A 19,960-nucleotide genomic window follows, 5' to 3' on the forward strand; every position below is an offset into this window, starting at 1 on the left:
GACAGCCCTTCGTTGCCTAACGATGAAAACCTGCGGAAAACACAAGAAACATTAGGACCACGGTCTTTAACAAGCTCCGGAAATAACAAACAGAGAGACCTCTTACCCTTGGATCACCTTCTTCATGCTTCGCAAACTACAACCATGGAGGATGGAGAGCCGCTGCATGTGGTTGGAAAGGAAGCAGTGTTTAAGGCTAATAAAAAAAAAACAGACTCTAAGTGTTAGGTAACAGAAGAAGAACACATTGTAGAGAGAAGTGGGAGTTTAAAAAATGAGAGAGAGAAGGACGCAGAAAAGATGAGGAGCTTCAAGTCTTTAAGTTCTAGAGATACACTTCCAACATATCAAGTACCTAGGGGACCCACAGGCTCTGCTGTTTCAAAAGTGCACAAGGCTCGAGAAAGACTTTCACGTGATTCATTTTCCCTTCCCAACGTTCATAATCCAACCACTACACAGCTGTATCCCAATGGGTTAGCCGCGGCAGCATCTGGAAGCGACACGTGTCCCACTTCACTTCCCACTAAACCTAATTCATTCATTAACCTACCCGGCCCACTTTCTCAGCAACCCAACAAAACTCCCAAGCAAGTGGACTCTCTTAATGTGAACCTTGAGGACAAGGTTCTCAACAGGCCCATGAGTATTGATAAGAAGTTGGGCAGGCCCAATAGAGAAAAGAAAATTTCAGTGTTACTTAAAGACTTTTATTATTAAATAGGTGCTGATAGTATTATTTTGTTTGCTTTTGGCTGTTGCTTTTGGGCCCTTTTGCTCTCTTAGCCCATTTAGAGGGTCTAACCCTAACTATTTATATTGTATGTTCTTGCTTTTGAAAGGCAGACAGAAAGTATGAAGTTTGTTTGTGTCAATTTCTTTTAATGCCATTTAGATCTAAATTTAACCTAGCATAGTCTATCATATCTTATGCTCAGACCAAGCTTTTTAATATTAATTTGGCCTATTCAATTTTTTTTTTATTTTCAATTTTTGAGATTAATGTATGTATTGGGTCTCTAAAAATACATACCAATAATAACTTTTTTTTAGACAGAAAATAACTTGAAAACTAGAAAATAGAAACTTAGTTAATAAGTTAAACAAAAGTAACTAATTTACATTAAATTCTGTTAATATGGTTAATATGAATGACTTACGAGAAGGAGAAACCAAAATGATTTTGTTACTTTTATCAACAAAAAAAATATTTTGTTACACAACGCAATTTCGAATGAACTGTGTTAAGTCTCCATCCTAAAAACTCAACACTTGCTGTTACTTGGTCATAAAATTACACCATCATAGTACATTGTACTTGGAGTGAAGAATAGAGCCAATCACGTTTTTCAGAGCAAATCCAAATCGAAATGGAAAACGAAAAACAGATCTCCACCTCATTCTGCAAACACATTCCCGATCTCCTTTCCTCTTTCGTCGACACCTTCGTCGACTTCTCAATCAGCGGCCTCTTCCTCCCCCCACCGCCGCCGCCATCTCCGCCTCCCACCCGACTCCCCTCTTCCAAACGCCTCATCGCCATTGGCGACCTCCACGACGACCTTAACAAGTCAAAACAAGCTCTACGCCTCGCCGGCATAATCGACTCCTCCGACAACTATACCGAAGGCTCCGCCACTGTAGTCCAAGTCGTCAACGACCTCGACCGCGGCGGCGACGAGCTCAAAATTATTTACCTTATGGAGAAGCTGAAACGCCAAGCCGCGCGGTGCTGTGGAAGCTTCATAACCTTGAACGGAAACCACGAGATCATGAATGTCGAGGGAGATTTCAGTTATGCAACGGAAAGTGGTGTGGAGGAGTTTAGGGTTTGGTTAGAATGGTTCCGTGAAGGTAACAAGATGAAGAGTCTAGTGAAGAGTAATTCAATATTCAGAAGATGAACATCATAATTTCTGATGTAGGCTGATCTTCTGATGGTTACTCAGAAGATAGTGTTGACCAGAAGATGTTATCTTCTGGGTCCCATTAGCTTAGCTGTTTAGTAGTAAGGGTACTTTAGTATTTCTTAGTATTGTACTGTTTGTACCTTAAGCTTGTTCACTAAGTTTAGTCTGTTAGGGCCTACGTGGCAAGAATTTTCTTTTGTATAAATAGCCTTGTAGTAGCTATCATTTATAATCAACAACTTTATTCTCTCTCATTAATCTTTGCTTCGTTATTCTCTTTGTCATCATCTTTATTCTTTGTGCACCAACAATTGGTATCTAGAGCTCCGGTTCCAAACACAGGGAAACACGAGTGAACGTGAGTTTGTATGACTGTGTGATTGATTTTGTTTCTGGGAAACAAAGTTGTGTTGAATCACATTTTTTCTTGGTTGTTTGTGGATTGGGAAACACTGTGTGAGTGTGAGTGAAATCTGTTTTTGTCTGCACAAGTTTAAAGATGAGTGGAAGCAACTTGAATACCAAACTTCCAGTTCTTGATGGTAAAAACTGGAATAGATGGATGATTCAAATGCGTGTATTATTTGGCGCTCAAGATGTTTTAGATCTTGTCACTAGAGGATATGTTCCGGTTGCAGCGGATGCAACGGAAGAACAAAGAGAAGCGCAGAGGGAAACGAACAAGAGAGATCAAAAGGCGTTGTTCTTTATCCATCAGTGTGTGGATGTGAATGTGTTTGAGAAGATTTCTGATGCTATGACGTCTAAGGAGGCGTGGGATATACTGGTCAGGTGTTACGGCGGTGATGTATCAGTAAAGAAGGTGAAGCTTCAATCCCTGAGAAAGCAATATGAAAATCTCAACATGAAGAACAATGAGAAAGTTTCTGAGTATATCTCTAGAGTGATTTTGACCACTAATGAGATGAAGGCTTGAGGAGAAACCCTTTCTGAACAAGTAATCATAGAGAAGATGTTGAGGTCACTTACTCCTCAATTTGATTATATTGTTGTATCTATTGAACATTCTAAAGATCTGGAAACCATGAGAATAGAATAGTTGCAAAGCAGTTTAGAAGCACAAGAGTTGCGTCTGACTGAGAGAACTTTTGAGAGAGAAGTTGAGCAAGCTCTGAAGGCTTCTTTTGTCAAGAAGGACCAGAAGCATAGACGTGGTGATAGATTCCAGAAGGAAGCCTCAACTTCTGATGAGAAGAGATATCAGAAGGGAAAGGATAAGAAGAAAGTTCAATGTTACTGTTGCAAACAGTTTGGCCATTTTGCTAGAGACTGTTTGGCAAACAAAGGAAGGAAATCAAAAGAAGCAAATATAGATAGAGGTGATTCTGATGACGAACGTGTGCTATTGATGGCTTCAGAGTCTGACGGAAGATGTTTGTCAGAGTGGTGGTATATGGACACTGGGTGTTCAAATCACTTGACTGGAAACAAATAATGGCTGATAGACTTTGACTCTGAAAGGAGGACAAAGATCAGATGTACTGATGATAAGTATCTTATTGCAGAAGGTATGGGAAATGTCAAATTCAAAATGAAGAATGGAAAGGCTGTTCTGATCAAGGATGTTTGGTATGTTCCTGGAATCAGAAGCAATCTGATGAGTGTAGGTCAGCTCATTGAGAAAAGTTTCTCAGTTGTTATGAAGAACAATCTCTTGAAGTTGTATGATTTCAATCAGAGGTTGATTATGCAATCTGAATAGGGAAGCAACAGAACATTCAAGGTGAATGTAGAAACAGCTTAAACAAAGTGTCTGAGTGCTGAAGGCTCAGAAAGCTGTGGCACAAGAGGTTGGGGCACTTGAACTATAGAAGCCTGAGGCATCTAAGTTCTAAGAAGCTTGTACATGGCATTCCAAAGATTGTGAAGCCTGAGAAGTCATGTGAGGTATGCATGAAAGGCAAACAACCCATATTGCCATTTGTATCAGAAGTTGCTCCAAGAGCAAAGCATGCTCTGGGAGTAGTGCACTCTGATGTGTGTGGACCATTTCCAGAACATTCACTTGGAGGAAATAAGTATTTTGTGTCTTTTGAGGATGAGTTCACAAGAATGACGTGGGTAACACTTATCAAGTTTAAGACTGAGGTGTTCACAGAATTCCAGAAGTTCAAGGTGAAGGCTGAGAAGCAGAGTGGTCAGAAGATAAAGATTCTCAGAATGGATGGTGGAGGTGATTATAACTCCACAGAATTCCAGAAGTTCTGTGATGATAATGGAATTGAGCATGAGGTTACTACTCCTTATTCTCCTCAACACAATGGTCTTGCTGAACGTAGAAATCGTACTTTGCTTGATATGACGAGAAGTATGCTAAAAGAGAAGAAGCTTCCTCATAATCTCTGGGGAGAAGCTGTTGCTACTGCAGCATATGTGCTCAACAGGTGTCCAACGAAGAGGCTGAAGAAAATTGTTCCTTTAGAGAAGTGGACTAAAGAGAAGCAGAGTGTTAGTCATCTGAAGGTTTTTGGTTCTATGTGTTACAAACACGTTCCAGAAGCTAGAAGGAAGAAGCTGGATGATAGGAGCAAAGTGATGTTACTGGTGGGGTACCACAGTACAGGTGCATACAAGCTCTATTGTCCAGAAACTAATAGAGTTGAAGTCAGCAGAGACGTTATTGTGAAGGAATCGGAATGTTGGGATTGGAGAGAGTCTCAACCAACTTCTGATGTAGAGATAACTTTTGAAGAAGAGTTAGAGTCAGAAGATGAAGAATCTTCTGAAGATGAGTCAGATGGTGAATCTAATTCTGATCCAGATTCTGATGATGATCTAGAGTATGGTGGTAGTCATGATTCTGGAAGGGAAAACTCTGAAGACATGGAGTCTGGAGGACAAGCTTCTGGAGATGATCATGAAGGTGGAGACTCTGGAGGTGGTGACTCTGGAGTAGTTGACTCTGGAGTAGTTGACTCTGAAGTAGCTCAACGGCCACAAAGAGTCAGAACAATACCTAGAAGGTTTGCAGATCTTGACATGTTGCAAGACACAGAAGTTGACTCAGAAGAAGATGTCATTCAGTGTGCCATGTTAGTAGATTCTGAACCAGTGAGTATTGAAGAAGCGCTCAAGAATAAGGTCTGGCTGAATGCCATGAAAGAAGAACTTGAGGCTATAGAAAGAAACAAGACTTGGAAGCTGGCAGAACTTCCAAAGAAGAAGAAAGCCATCAGCGTCAGATGGGTTTTCAAGGTAAAGCTGAAGCCAGATGGATCAGTTGGTAAACACAAAGCGAGGCTAGTGGCTTGAGGTTTTCTTCAGAAACCTAGACTAGATTACTTTGAGGTGTTTGCTCCTGTAGCTAGACATGAAACAATCAGACTGGGGATTGCGTTAGCTGTGAACAGAGGTTGGTCCTTAATGCATCTGGATGTAAAGTCTGCATTTCTGAACGGTCCATTACAAGAGGAGGAATATGTGCCACAACCCCCTGGCTATGTGAAAAAGAATAAGGAAGGGATGGTGTACAAATTACATAAAGCTCTGTATGGATTAAAGCAAGCACCCAGAGCTTGGAGTTTGAAAATTGATTCATTTTTCAAGAAGCAAGGGTCCCATAAGTGTGAGATGGAATATGGAGTCTATGTGCAACATTCTGAAAGCAATATGATTCTGTTGTGTCTGTATGTTGATGACATATTGCTTATGGGGAGTTGTCCAGAAGATCTGATGAAGTTCAAGAAGGTGCTGATGAATGAGTTTGAGATTACAGACCTTGGGAAAATGTCATATTTTCTAGGGATGGAGATTCTGTACTCAGAAGATGGTATCATTCTGCATCAGCTGAAGTATGATTTAGAACTTCTGAAGAAATTCAAGCTGGAGAATTGCAAAGCCGCTGTTACACCGCCAGAAACGAATCAGAAGTTGGACTCTGATTCTGAAGGTGAAGATGTTGATGCTACGGTATTCAAACAGCTGGTTGGTTCTCTAAGGTATTTGTGCAATACCAGGCCTAATATATGCTATGCAGTTGGATTGGTTAGTAGGTTCATGACTAAACCTAAATGGTCCCATTACCAAGCTGCTGTCAGAGTCTTGAGATATGTCAAGGGAACTCTGAAGTATGGCATATTGTTTCCTTCTGGGAGAAAGGAAGAATCAGAGTTATTGAGTTATTTTGATTCTGATTGGTGTGGAGACAGAGTTGATAGAAGGAGTACTTCTGGATATTTGTTCATGTTTATGTGAGGTCCTATTTCTTGGAGTTCCAAGAAGCAACCTGTTGTTGCTCTATCAACCTGTGAAGCTGAGTACATCGCAGGCGCTGTAGCTGCATGTCAAGCTGTGTGGCTTCTGAACTTATTAGAAGATATGAAGATTAAAGTGAAGAAGCCTCTGAAGCTGATGATTGATAACAAGTCTGCAATCAATCTTGCCAAGAATCCGGTGTTACACGGAAGAAGCAAGCATATTCAGACTAAGTATCATTTCTTGAGAAGCCAAGTCCAGAATGGAACATTAGAAGTTGTGCACTGCAGCACCCAGAAGCAGATGGCTGATGTTCTGACGAAGGCGATCAAGACGGAACAATTTCTGCTCTTAAGGAATGGAATTGGTGTTGTCAACTTTGATTGAAGAATATGAATTAAAGGATGGTATTGAAGAGTAATTCAATATTCAGAAGATGAACATCAGAAGTTCTGATGTGGGCTGATCTTCTGATGGTTACTCAGAAGATAGTGTTGACCAGAAGATGTTATCTTCTGGGTCCCATTAGCTTAGCTGTTTAGTAGTAAGGGTACTTTAGTATTTCTTAGTATTATACTGTTTGTATCTTAAGCTTGTTCACTAAGTTTAGTCTGTTAGGGCCTACGTGACAAGAATTTTCTTTTGTATAAATAGCCTTGTAGTAGCTATCATTTATAATCAACAACTTTATTCTCTCTCATTAATCTTTGTGTCGTTATTCTCTTTGTCATCATCTTTATTCTTTGTGCATCAACAGAGTCTCTGTCAAGGTTTGAAACTGTTGAAAGATCCGTTAGAAGGTATTAAAGTGAATTTGTGCGGTGCAAATAAGGAGTTTCATGAAGGGTTTTGCGCTAGGGTTGCGGCTTTGCGGCCGAACAGCTCGGTTTCTAGAAGGTTCTTTACGGATAATGTAACTGTGTTGGTTGTTGGAGAATCGATTTTTGTTCATGCTGGTTTGTTGCCGGAACATGTTTCTTACGGGTTGGAGAAGATTAATGCAGAAGTAAGTGACTGGGTTAGAGGTTCTAAGGGTAAGATTTCCGTGGGAGGAATGGTAGACAGAACTTGTTGTCGCCTTATTGCCGTGGGAGGAATGGTGTGGTTTGGGTTAGGAGATTCTCTGCTGAGGCTGCTGTGAATTGTGATTGTTCGACTCTTGAGCATGTTCTGTCTATGATTCCTGGTGTTAAGAGAATGATCATGGGTCATACTATTCAGGCGAATGGGATTAATGGTGTTTGCGATAACAAGGCTATTCGAATTGATGTGGGTATTTCGGACGGATGTGGTGGTGGTTTGCCTGAGGTTTTGGAGATTCATGAGACTTTTGGAGTGAGGATTTTGACATCAAATCCTTTATATAGAAACAAGGAAAGTGCTTATGGAGTTGATGTTGGAAAGGAGGAATGGCTTGGATTGTTGCTTACTGAACATGGTAGAACTAGGCAAGTTGAAGTTAAGGCTTAAAGGCTTTTAAAATAATTGATTGTAGTTCAATGTTGTTTAGAGTTAAGGCAAATGTTGCAATAAAGGTTTCTTTGTGTGTTTGAGTTAGAGGTATCTCTTTCCTTTTGCCTTTATTGTTTAGGGATTTTTTGGATACTGATTTTCCATCAAACTTGTTCGATTAGCATTGCATAAAATGAATGACACCAAAGATATATAGGAAAAGGTGAGAAAAACCATTAAAAACCCAACATAGTGGATTATTTTCTATAGCATAACATAACTACGTAGAGGTTTAATACTGGCACAGTGTATGACGAGCATTAACTTTTAGAGCTTGTAGGAGTATTTGCAATCAAAATAATGAGAATAAATCTGATGACTTACATGCAAGTCAATTTTCTTCTTAGTTCTCCACTTGAAGTATGGAAGGAGAAAAAATAATTAGAATGAATATGAATTTCTCAAACATGAGTCTTATATACTTTGGGTACACAAATACCATTATGTTCCTCATTAAACAATGTCAAATGATCTAAATATCCTTGTCACTAAATTATATTTGCCAATTAGCCTATATTGAATACATATACCAACTGAAAATTTTTAGTGAAAGATAAAAAATAATAGGTAAAAATCATATATATATATATATATATATATATATATATATATATATATATATATATATATATATATATATATATATATATATATATATATATATATATATATATATATATATATATATATATATATATATATATATGATTTTTTATTGCCACTACAAAATAGAGACGGTGTCAATGTCATTTTAATAAACCTTAGAGGAGGTTAGTGTATATTTTAAAACTAGAAGGAGATGTTGATGTCATTTTAATAAAACTCTAGCAAGATAAGTGTAGTTTGCCCTTAAGAAATTAACCACCTTCCTTAAATTCTACTTAACCTTAGTCTGTCTTCAAATATAGTGTAACCTAGTGAAACGTCCTTCTTGAATAATGGAAACTTACATATATATGTCCTCACTCTTAATATATTCCTAATTTGTCTTTGATTACTAATTATTTTGATTACTAATTATGGTTTAAGATATTAATCTTCTTTCTTTAAACCTTAATTAGTCCTAATTTGACTTGAAGTGCCATAAAATATTTGTGAAATGATCAAAATACACTTTTAGGTAAAATATTCATTATACCCTTAATCTATTAATTTCACAATACCTAATATATTTTTAGTTCTCAATCACACTTAATACCCTCAATTTATCATAAATAAGTCTCTGATTAAATATATATATTTTAGTAGTTCTATTGATTAAAAGAGGAGGAATGTGGGATGTTACAAATAGTTATGAGATTAATTCCTAACCCCTTCATTAATGTTTCTTTTAGATTTCTTGCGCACAACAACTACCCAGAATGACGTATTCAACTTCAGTAATGGATAACACAATAATTTTTTGTTTCTTGCTATGAAATAAGACAAACAAGGTCTCAAGTAAATGACATGTACCACTGAACCTTTGGGTACCATTAATCCATTAGTTTTGTACTAGTGAGATATCTCATAATGCGTTTGACTGAAGTGAGGTATGATATTTTGGTTTTTTTTTAAAGTGTGCATATACATAGACATTAAAGATAATATCAGGATGAGATGCAATAAGATATAGAAGGGAATTGATCATACCTCAATATTTGCTTTCTTTAATAGTTTTTGCTCCCACATCCTTATCTAGACTACACGAGGTGCTCATTGGAGTTGAGATACCAATTTTTTATTGATAAATTTGCAACCCCATAAAGTATCAGAGCCCCCTTCATCGACATTTCAAATTCGTTTTACATCATATTAGAAAATCCTTGCAAAGAGACTCATTAGTAGCACCAAATATGATATGATCAACATATATCTGCACAAGTAAAGTGTCCTACTCATATTTCTTAATGAAAAGTGATCTGTCAATTTTTTCTCTTTGAAAATTACTTTCAAACAAAAATTTTCTCAAACGATCATACCAAGCTCGATGAGCTTGTTTTAAACCGTAAAAGGTTTTTTTTCCAGCTTGAAGACATGATTAGGAGAAGAAAACGTTTGAAATATAGGAGGTTGATTAACATACAATTCATCTTTGATGTAATCATTCAAAAACACATTGTTTACATTCATTTGGAAGAGTTTAAAATTTATAAATGCATGAAAAATCTAAAAGCATTTTTATGACTTCTAATATAGTTACACGAACATATATTTCATGGAAATCTACGCCTTCATGTTGATTGTACTCTTTCACATTGTGTTGATTTCATGGAAATCTACGCCTTCATGTTGATTGTACTCTTTCACAACAAGTATTGCTTTATTTCTTAAAAGTGTCATTTTCATCAAGTGTTTTGCAAAAAAATCTATACGATCCTGTTAGCATGAGATTTTGCTTAGCATTTCGACATATATGTGGAGTTATATTTTCAACACCAAGTCCCAAAACATGATGCAAGTGAGCTTTTCGACAAATGTGATAGGAGAACTTGAGGATATTTTCGACAACTAGTAGCGCTTAGAAGCAGTTCAAGAGTCAAAGACATGAGAGATAATCATACCCACACCACAACCAACTAGTTTTCTGACTGCTCCCAAGATTACACAAAATACTATAGGAGACACTAGGCCTCAATTCCTTCCAATATTTACAATCCCCCTGATAGTAAGAAGTATCCATATGGTATGTCAAATGCATTAATGGCAGACCTACAAACTAACACGTGTCTGTATGTAGATAATGCAATGGTTGTTGCCTCTCATGTTAGTTAATGCATGGCATCACGATCTTCCGTAAGAAATTCTAGTCGAATGGGTCAACCTCGGGGAGAATTAGGATATATCCATCAAATTACACCACCTTTAACCACTAGTTCTCTTTTGGCTGTGAGGCAACCGATGGATGACAATAACCATGATATGGTTAACATGCTTACTCAATAAATTGGTATAGTGTTCAATCCTCTAATCTAAAATACCAATCAGAGTTACCAACAACTAGCACATCAAATAGGTCGAATTCTTTGATGATGCTCAAACTCATATTTAACTAGTATCTCAAATTCAAGTAGTTGGGACAATTCAAAATCCAGGAGTTGCAAACAATGAAGGAGTTCCTAATATTCAAACGCAACAATGAGTTATACTTTAGCCGCTCGAACAACCTATACCCAGAGTAATCGAAGGAGACTTAGGTCGAAATGGCCTACATGTAGTATTTGTGAATAGGAACCAAGATGCAGATCAATTGATTAGGAGAGTCCGACAAATTTTGCAGCGAAAAATAACATAACCAATATGGTTGAACAAATCCTAACCCAAAATGGTCTTAATGTTGGTCTTCATAGGCCATATTTAGTTTTTGCCTTATGTGAGTATGTATTGCAAACTTAACTACACAGGGGCTAGAAAGTTCCTAAGTTTACTAAGTTTGTAGGTGATACTAGTGAATTCACTATCGAGCATATTACTCGATATGAGTCAGAAGCCAGTGATTTGGCTAATAATGAAAACCTAAAGATGATATACTACCCTAATTCTTTAACCAAGAAAGCTTTCACATGGTTCACCATTCTTCCTCCAAACTCCATAAATCATTGGAGTCAACTAGAAAGGGTGTTCCATGGCCAGTTTTATATGGGTCAGTCGAAAAGTTAGCCTAAAAGAGTTAGTCAGTGTAAGGCGAAAATTTTTTAATCGATAGATTATTATCTCAATAAGTTTAGGTTGATGAAGTCAAGGTGTTTTAATCAAATTCTTGAACATGAATTGGTCAAAATGGTTGCAAGTGGCTTAAATTATTCCATTAGGAAGAAGTTGGATACCCGATACCTAAGGGATATAGCCCAGTTAGTAGACAGGGTTAGACAAGTCAAACACTTAAAGGCATAAAAGACTAGATCAAATTGACACCCTAGGAAGGAAAATATTTCCTACATAGAAACAAATTATAGTAATCATGAGGATGTAGAAGAAAATGAGGTTAATCTGGCAGAATTAAAGCCAGGGCCTCCATATGTTTATAATTTATTAAAAATCTTTGATAAACCTCGGATAGGATCCATCATGACCAAGGAAGATACTTGTGCCTTTAATATTGGATGGTGCATGAAATTTGTCAATAACTTCAATCTTGGTTGGATCAACTTCCTACCCTACCTTTAAAATTCTATGGCCTAAGACAATATATTCTCTTTAACTATAAAATGACACGTCTCCCAATTTAACATTAAATAACTCTCTTCACACCTTGTCAACACCAACTCCAGGTTGTCCAAGCACCTTTAAAATGACCCTTCAAAAACTGAAAAAGTCATCTATAAGCACTTCCATGGAGTTTTCGATGAGATCAGAGAATATGGCCATCAAGCACCTTTAAAATGTTGTAGGACCATTGTAGAAACCAAATAGCTTCCTTCTAAATGCAAAGGTTCCATAAGGACATGTGAGTATTGTCTTCTCTTAGTCTTCAAGGGCTATTGCAATCTAATTATAGCCTGAATATCCATCCATAAAATAGTAAAACTATTTTCCAGCTAGGACTCACCCATACATTGTCAAAAAATCGATGGATAGTACATGCATCCATCAATTTGATGATCTCTTTCTTCACCACATCCTTCATGATAGGGTTCAACCTCCTTTGACGCTCTATATTGTTCTTGGCATTCTCTTCCTGGAGTATTCTGTGCATGCAAACGTAGGGTTGATCCCTTTAATGTCAAATATTTTGCAAGCAAGTGTTTTTTATGCTTCTTTAGGAGTGCCAAAAGTTGACATTTATGCTTATCAAACAAATCAGTAGCAATGATAACTAGCAACTTCGATCATGCCTCTATGTAGGCATATTGTAAATGTGCAGAGAGTTGTTTCAATTCCAACTTTGGGGATTTCTCTATGGATGAGACATTGTTTTTCACTAATTCATATGTAATGTCTGAAGTTAAAAAGTGTTCTTCTCTTTCTTCAAGTGGGAGGTAGATCCACATATGATATCTTCTCTAACCAATGCATTATTATCTTCCTTGTCTACTTGTTCCAATCCATCCTTACTTTTGATGATTTGTTTGTGAACAAGGGAATCCCAACTAGAGATCAATGAGCAATCAGTCATGTCTTCTTCCGGATACTTCAATGTATTGAGGACATTTAATACTATTTTTTGTCAATACCTTTATGGCGATTTCTCCTTTTTTTCACAACTATAACGCTCTAGTCACTAGCCATTGGTAGGTGTTGGTAGTAATGCTTTCAATCAATTTGTAACTTTCTTCTTATGACTTAGATAGCAAAGCTCCACCAGAGGATGCATCTAACATGTTTCTTGAGGATGATACCAATCCATTGTACTTGAATTCTAGTATTTAATTAATGAAATATGCTTGTTTCCTTTTAAATGATTACACATGCCTTTGATGATCTATGTAATTGATTCTTACTATATTTATTTATTTTTTTATGCCTTTTTGATAATGGCAAAGAGAGGAAAATATATTTTCAGGGAAGAATGATATACTCTCTATATTTGTCAGAGGGAATTTAATCATTCTAATTTATCACCTCGTTTCTTTGTTTGTACACCTCTCTGAAAAATGTATGGTCGTCATTAAAAAGGAGGAGAATGTGTATATATGCATTCATTGGCGGTGACTTCCATATGGTGATTAGAGTTACAAGTTGTTCTTGAATGTAAGACAATATTTTCATCACCGACTTTACATAGTGATCTTCTAAGATTTTTTCTTCAAGTTTTGCTGGGGATGATGAATATGGTAATAAATTCATGTACACAAATCTTTGTAATACACCCGATGACAGGAGGTTTTCATGAAAAACTCCGACGATCAAATCAATGACAACCATAACTTATGAAATTTAAGTTTCTAGAGTATTGTGTACATGAGTTTGATTTGTATTCTTCACGGTGTAAACGGATTTTAGGGTTTAGATGCCCTAGAATATTGTTTAAAGAGAGTTATCTTGAGGGAAAGATGTCAGATGATCCCGTAAATTACCATCCGAAGGTTTTTGGGGACCAGTTAGATCTAATCGGATGTATCACTAGAACATGGTCGTCTCATATTTTGGAGGTACTATAACCTTCTTCGAGGACAACCGCCTCAGAGGGAAGATGTTAGTGGATCTAATTTTCCATTTTATCTAACGATCCATAAGTATTTGGTAAGCCTCAATGTGGTACGATGTAGGGCGTGATCATCTTATGATCCCAAGGTTCTCGATCTCCCATGTGGTCGACGTCCTTAAATCTTCAAAGACTTTGGATATATGGCTGACTCTTGAGGTGGGATGTGCTTCTTGTTTGGTGAGAACGTGTTGTAACCTGCACCTAACCTTTGACACAAATAGAGGTATAGAAAATGTACAAGATAACAGCCTCATTGTTTTTTTCAAGTCATGGATGAAACTGAATTCTATTGTTTCTTGTATTAGTGGCCTAATAAACAAACTACCGCACAACCAAACATATACTTATATTTTGATTATCACACTGTATGTATCATTCCTAATATGTAGTAGTACTAATAAGAAATTCAAATCTTCTGAATTCAACATCTGCAAGAGATATCTATTAACAATGGTTAAGAAGTAACCTCAACAAAACTTATCTTTTTACAAGCTGCCAAAAATTGGAGGGAGAAAAGAGTTTTCAAGTAATGCTTTTTTATACAGAAGATTGATTATAGATTAAAGCCTTACTCCCTGAAAAACCAAAATCATCCTGTGTGATGATGATCCAGCAACTTCAACTCCCCTAATAGGTGAATTCTTCTAAATTGATCAATACTTCAATTCCATCGTGCCTATTTGTTCACTGTCAAATTATGTGCTTTTTGTGATCATTCATGACTGACTTTATGCTTATTGAAAGCTCTTGATTCTGACTCGGTACTCGAAGTACTGTGCATCCATGAATGCTGTGATCTCAAATTCTCTTTCGAAGGATTGGATTCTCCGCTGTTTTTATCAAGATCAGAATCACCGTAGCTTTCATTGGCCATTCTCCTGAATAGCATGATCTCTTTGTCGTACTGGCCAGAATCATAGACAGTGCTCTGACCGTATGTCACCCCGTTTGATAAATCAGATATGTCGTCTCCACTGTCTAAAGCTCTTACCACCTGAGACATACGAGGCCGTTTAGGAGCTGAGTGGCGAACACAAGCTGCGGCTGCTTCTATCATTCCGAACATTTCACTCTCTACGTAGTTATTTTCTAGTCTCGGATCTACTAGTTCACCAAACTCGCGTGTCATAAAGGCGTGGATCAGTAGTGGACGAGCCTGTGGACACAGAACAATCTCTTATGAAAAACTGTTTGATTAAGCATTTATAACATAAGCACATAGCATATAAGTGCTTATGTAAAACTTTAGTAGAAAACAAATGAAGAAAGGTGTATGTTCTTACCCACTCAACCAAACTCTCGTCTCCTAAAGGCTGGTTTTCATCAATCGGTTTCCTTCCGGTTACAAGCTCGAGGAGGACAACCCCAAATGAGAAAACATCTGATTTATCTGTTAATTTTCCACTTGTTGCATATTCAGGAGCCATGTACCTGCAGATAGAAGCCGTAAAGAGTTAATTAGTTGTAATTTTAATTGGTTATCATTAGATAATGTTGTGTCAAATGTATGTTATTAAGATTTCTATCTATGAATCCAAGATAACTTATGCAAAGCTCTTATTAAAAATGAGATGCATGTTATCATTAAAGTAGCATTATGCTATTATGTTATGCAGGAATTTAAAATCATTGACAACAAATTAACTATTTGAGTATAAGCCCTACTTGACCCCAAATCGAAGGCTGTAATGCAAGCTGAGTATGATGTTTTATAACACAATCATATATGGACCCTAGTTCTTTTACCCCAAATAGACGAGCTAATTGTTGTAAATGGGAGTTTAGGTTAAAAGAAAATCCTGATGGAATAATCAATAGGCACAATACACGACTTCTAGCCAAAGGGTTTGATCAAACTCATGGGTTTCACTTCACTTAAACTTTCTCACATGTATTCAAACCTGTGACAATTCAAATTATTCCCACTCTTGCTATCACTTACAAGTGGTTTGTTCAACAACTCGATGAGAACAATGCAATTCTTAATCGCTTGCCAGATGAAGAGGTCTACATGGAGCAACCTCAAGGGTTTAATGATGGGAAAACCCCTGTAGTTTGCATACTAAAAAGGCCTTATATGGTCTTAAACAGACTCCTAAGCGGTGGTTTGGACGCCTTCAGTCTCCTTTTTATATTTAGGCTTTAAAACTAATAAATGTAACCCCTCTTTGTTTATCTACTCATCACAACACACTATCCTTTACCTACATGTGTATGTTGATGACATAACTCTAATAGGTAACTCCACTGACATGATCGAACAACTTATTACTAAACTCAACAAAGCATTCTCACCCAAACACTTGGGAGATCTATATTACTTTCTAGGAAATGAGGTCAACCACATGCTTGATGCTCTCTCCTTCTCACCCAGACAAAGTATCTCAGAGACTTGCTTACAAAGACACACATGCTTGATGCTACACTAGTTTCTACTCCTATGCAATCCACGAGCAAATTCAGTAAGCTGGGTCCAAATTCTTTAGATGATCCTTACTTGTACAGGTCAATTGTTACGACTCTCCAATATGCAACAATCACAAGACCTGAGGTTTCATTCTAGTAAATAAAGTATGTCAATTCATATCTCATCCAATTAAGTTCCAGTGAGTTGCAGTTAAAAAAATACATAGATACCTCAAGGGCACACTTGATCATGGCCTATATCTCTACCCTGCCCCTCACTTGCAAACTCTCTCCCTTAATTCCTATTGTGATGTTGCTTGGGCTTCTCATCTTAATGATAAAAGTAGTACCTCAGGTGCAACCATCTATTTTGGCTCTAATCTCATATCTTGGTGGTCTAAGAAGCAACAAGTTGTGGCTAGATCCAACAGAAAGGCTAAGTACAAGAGCCTAGGCCAAGTCACTGGTGAGCTACTATCGGTTCAAACCTCATTGACTGAACTCAATGTGTCCAACAACACACCTACCATTCTATGTGACAATCAATTTGCAATATTGCTAGCTCACAATCCTATTCTCCTTGCTAGAACAAAGCACATGCAAATTGATTTATTTTTCATCAGAAAAAAGGTTTTACCAAAGAAGCTCATTATTATGCATATCCATAAAACAAGTCAGTGGGCTGACATCCTCATCAAGCCTCTATCTACTTCTAAATTTCTAGAACTCAAGACCAAACTCAACATGCCTGCGTCAACTGTCATTGAGAAGTCACCTCAATGTGACTGAATCTACTCTCAAAATTAGTTATGTCAGTTGTATAGGTGTGACTGACACCAGCCAGCTCAAATTAAAATAACCTGCTGCTGCAGGTAACACTGAGCAACTAAAAATTTAAGTGAAGTAACAAATTTTGTACCTAAAACCATTCACTAAATGAAATGATTTGAAATGGATCCAAGAATCCATATTACACAGAGTTGCGTTTCTAATAGTAACTAAGTTTTATTTTACTAGATGGTACTGCAAAAGGTTTTAAAACAAAGGTTTGCAACCATGATCTGAACCGTGTGGTATCTCCATGACTGCAATTGAGGTTGCATCTGCCACATTTGACTGCGATTCTTTGTAATATCAAGGATCACGGCTGTGACACATATCTCAATTAAAATCTTTGGTACTTGTATTCTACCATAACCAATATGTTGGTGAAAACATTTGGATTAACACACTTGAAAAATGTATTTCCTTCTTCAAACTGGAAATGTATTTCCCATTTGAAAAATAAACTTTAGAGGTTGTAGTAAAATACAAGCATATGTATAACAAAAAATTAGTCCCTACAATTTCCAATTCAATTTCTTTTTAAAGATACACCCTTTGAAAGTACTATATACATTAGTCTATATTGTTTATATTAAGAGGCATAGAATCTTACCCAAAGGTACCCATAACCCTTGTTGATACATGGGTATTGGCAGCATCTGTTAGCCTTGCAAGCCCAAAGTCTGCAACCTGTGCCTCAAAAGCATCATCCAGAAGTATGTTGGGTGATTTAATATCTCTGTGAATAATCTTTTGGCTGCCTAGAGATAGATAAAATACTTTAGTTATTCATACAAAATGCAAGCCTAAAAAAAATTCATCGAAAAACAAAATGTGTTTGTTAAATTATTCCCTTGTCACAACTTTTAAGAAACATATATGTATTATAAAACTGCAGGAAATACTTACAGTCCTCATGCAGATACGCCAGACCCTTTGCAGCACCAATAGCTATCTTCAGCCTCTTGGCCCAATCCAACACTGGCACTCCACTTCCTGCAATAACACGCATATCAAGCACCAATTCTTAAAATTTTGATTCGATGACTAACTCAGACTCGCAAAATTGATCTGTAAGATCAGAACTGTCGGACTATTTGTCATATCTCTAGACGAAGCAGTCCAAAGTTAGGGTGGGCCACAACTAAGGCGGTGTTCCAACATGTATAAACAATTTTCTTAATTTTTTGTAAGGAAAATAAATGGAAACTCACATTACCATGCAAGTGATGATGAAGATTTCCATTAGGAACGAACTCATATATAAGCATTCTTTGCTGCTCAGAAATGCAATAACCAACCAACGATACCAAATGTCGATGATGAACACGGCTAATAATCTCCACTTCCGCCCTGAATTCCCTATCTCCCTGCCCACTACCAACTTTAAGTTGCTTGACTGCCACATCTTTTCCATCCATAAGCCGACCCTTGTAAACACACCCAAATCCCCCTTCCCCTATCACATTCTGACTAGAAAACGCATTGGTTATTTCTTTTACCATGTCATAACTAAAAACTACTTGAGCACTCAGGGGCTGTACAGATTCCATAGAACCTCGTCGTAAATGCTTCTTGCTGTTTGCTCCAGCGTTCCCTTTGGCATAGTTATTTCTAAAGGAAGGTTGCTGTACATAGTAAAGCCCATCAGCACCTGATCGCCAATATCATTAGACATTTCAAAGATCTCCACAATGATATAACAAACAACTAGAATTACAGGCTACGTAGCACAGACAGCTCTGAAAAAATCTTTGTTAGCGTCTGTGTCCGAAACCAACACAGACACTTGTGATTACGTATAATTTATTCCTTTTTTAAAATTATTACTGGTAAATATAAATGGAGAAAAAAGAAATTACCTGATTTAACCTGAAAGTTAGTTCCAGGAGGTGGCATAAAGGCTCCACCATAAGCATCTCCTTTCGTTTTCTTCTTCCTAAAAGTGAGAAAAACGGCGAAGACAACTAAGGAGACAACCAAAACTCCGGCCAGGGTATAACCAACTATTTCGACAGGCGAGGATGCAGGCGAATGAGAGTCTCTTGATTTTTCATGCATAGCTTTATGTGGCGAATCATTAGACGGTGTAGAAGACGAAGAAGATGATGAAGATGGCCTCTCAGGAGGCGAGGGAGGTGGTTGTTTATGTGATGAACGAGGAGGAGATATTGAGGAGTTTGCATTGTGCACTGTCGGAGGTGATAATTGTGGTGGCGGTGGGGATAGTGACGGAGGTGGATGAGAAGGTTCTGGAGGTGGCGGTGAAGGTTCTGGAGGTGGTGGTGAAGGTTCTGGAGGTGGTGGTGATGATGATGGTGGTGGTGATGGTGGTGGTGACGGTGTTGGTGGTGGTTCTGAAGGTGATTCTAACGGCGGTAATACTTTAGGTGGCAGAGGAGACTTTGGCCGAGGCAGCGCCGGTGTGGGGTCCGGCGAGGAGACTGCCGGTAAAGTTGTCGGAGGATCGGGCTCCGGCAGTGATTCTAAATCTTTGTCATGATTTTCCTTGTTTAATTGTTTCTTGGGATCATTGAGATTTGAAGTTGAAATTGGTAAATTTTTTTTTTTGTTTTTGTGGTGTTTTTCAGCCATATCAATTTTTCTCGCAATGGATTGCGAGAAAATCGAGAAAATTGAGAAAATTATGAGAAAGAAAGAGAAAGTGATTTTATTTTATTTTTTTTGTTAAGTAAAGAAAATTAATAAAACTGGGTTTTGAGAAAGAACAATGATAACAGAGGATGTTTTTGGTTCCGACATTGGAATAATGTTCGAACTGCGCAAGTTCTGCCGTGAACAGAACAGAATTGCCAGCTCGATGAAAGCTTTAGAAACAGAGTTTGTTTGTTCTTTGTGTTTCAATTGAAGAAAAACGTAAAAAGAAAGAAAAAAAAAAAGAAAAATTGTTGGTTTTTGCAAAATCTTAATGAGGCCTATAATTTCTCTGTGTTGCTTGGTTTTT

At 37.4% G+C, this 19,960-nt stretch overlaps 1 protein-coding gene and 1 pseudogene across 1 annotated transcript; one reads left to right on the top strand and one right to left on the bottom strand.

Annotated features, from left to right (window-relative positions):
* The first annotated feature begins 1,370 nt into the window (after window positions 1-1,370).
* LOC131639906 (shewanella-like protein phosphatase 2) lies at window positions 1,371-7,595 on the top strand (annotated as a pseudogene).
* A 6,567-nt stretch (window positions 7,596-14,162) lies between these two features.
* On the bottom strand, window positions 14,163-19,960 carry LOC131639903 (proline-rich receptor-like protein kinase PERK13). The gene is made up of 6 exons (XM_058910344.1): window positions 18,858-19,960; window positions 18,215-18,649; window positions 17,905-17,991; window positions 17,609-17,756; window positions 15,048-15,195; window positions 14,163-14,920 (listed from the first exon to the last, which is right to left on the bottom strand). The coding sequence occupies exons 1-6, from the start codon at window positions 19,588-19,590 to the stop codon at window positions 14,477-14,479; spliced, it is 1,995 nt and encodes a 664-aa protein (XP_058766327.1). The 5' UTR covers window positions 19,591-19,960; the 3' UTR covers window positions 14,163-14,476.

This window comes from Vicia villosa, unplaced genomic scaffold, assembly GCF_029867415.1.
Source record: "Vicia villosa cultivar HV-30 ecotype Madison, WI unplaced genomic scaffold, Vvil1.0 ctg.002848F_1_1, whole genome shotgun sequence".
In the NCBI taxonomy this organism is placed as follows: domain Eukaryota; kingdom Viridiplantae; phylum Streptophyta; class Magnoliopsida; order Fabales; family Fabaceae; genus Vicia; species Vicia villosa.

What these genes read in the sequence shown, in the direction of transcription:
- LOC131639903 (XM_058910344.1), bottom strand. Translation starts at nt 19,590, where the DNA reads ATGGCTGAAAAACACCACAAAAACAAAAAAAAAAATTTACCAATTTCA. An exon ending in TAACTTTCAGGTTAAATCAG is followed by an intron (nt 18,650 to 18,857) that starts GTAATTTCTTTT and finishes ATTGGCGATCAG; the next exon opens with GTGCTGATGGGCTTTACTAT. An exon ending in TCTTCATCATCACTTGCATG is followed by an intron (nt 17,992 to 18,214) that starts GTAATGTGAGTT and finishes GTGTTATTGCAG; the next exon opens with GAAGTGGAGTGCCAGTGTTG.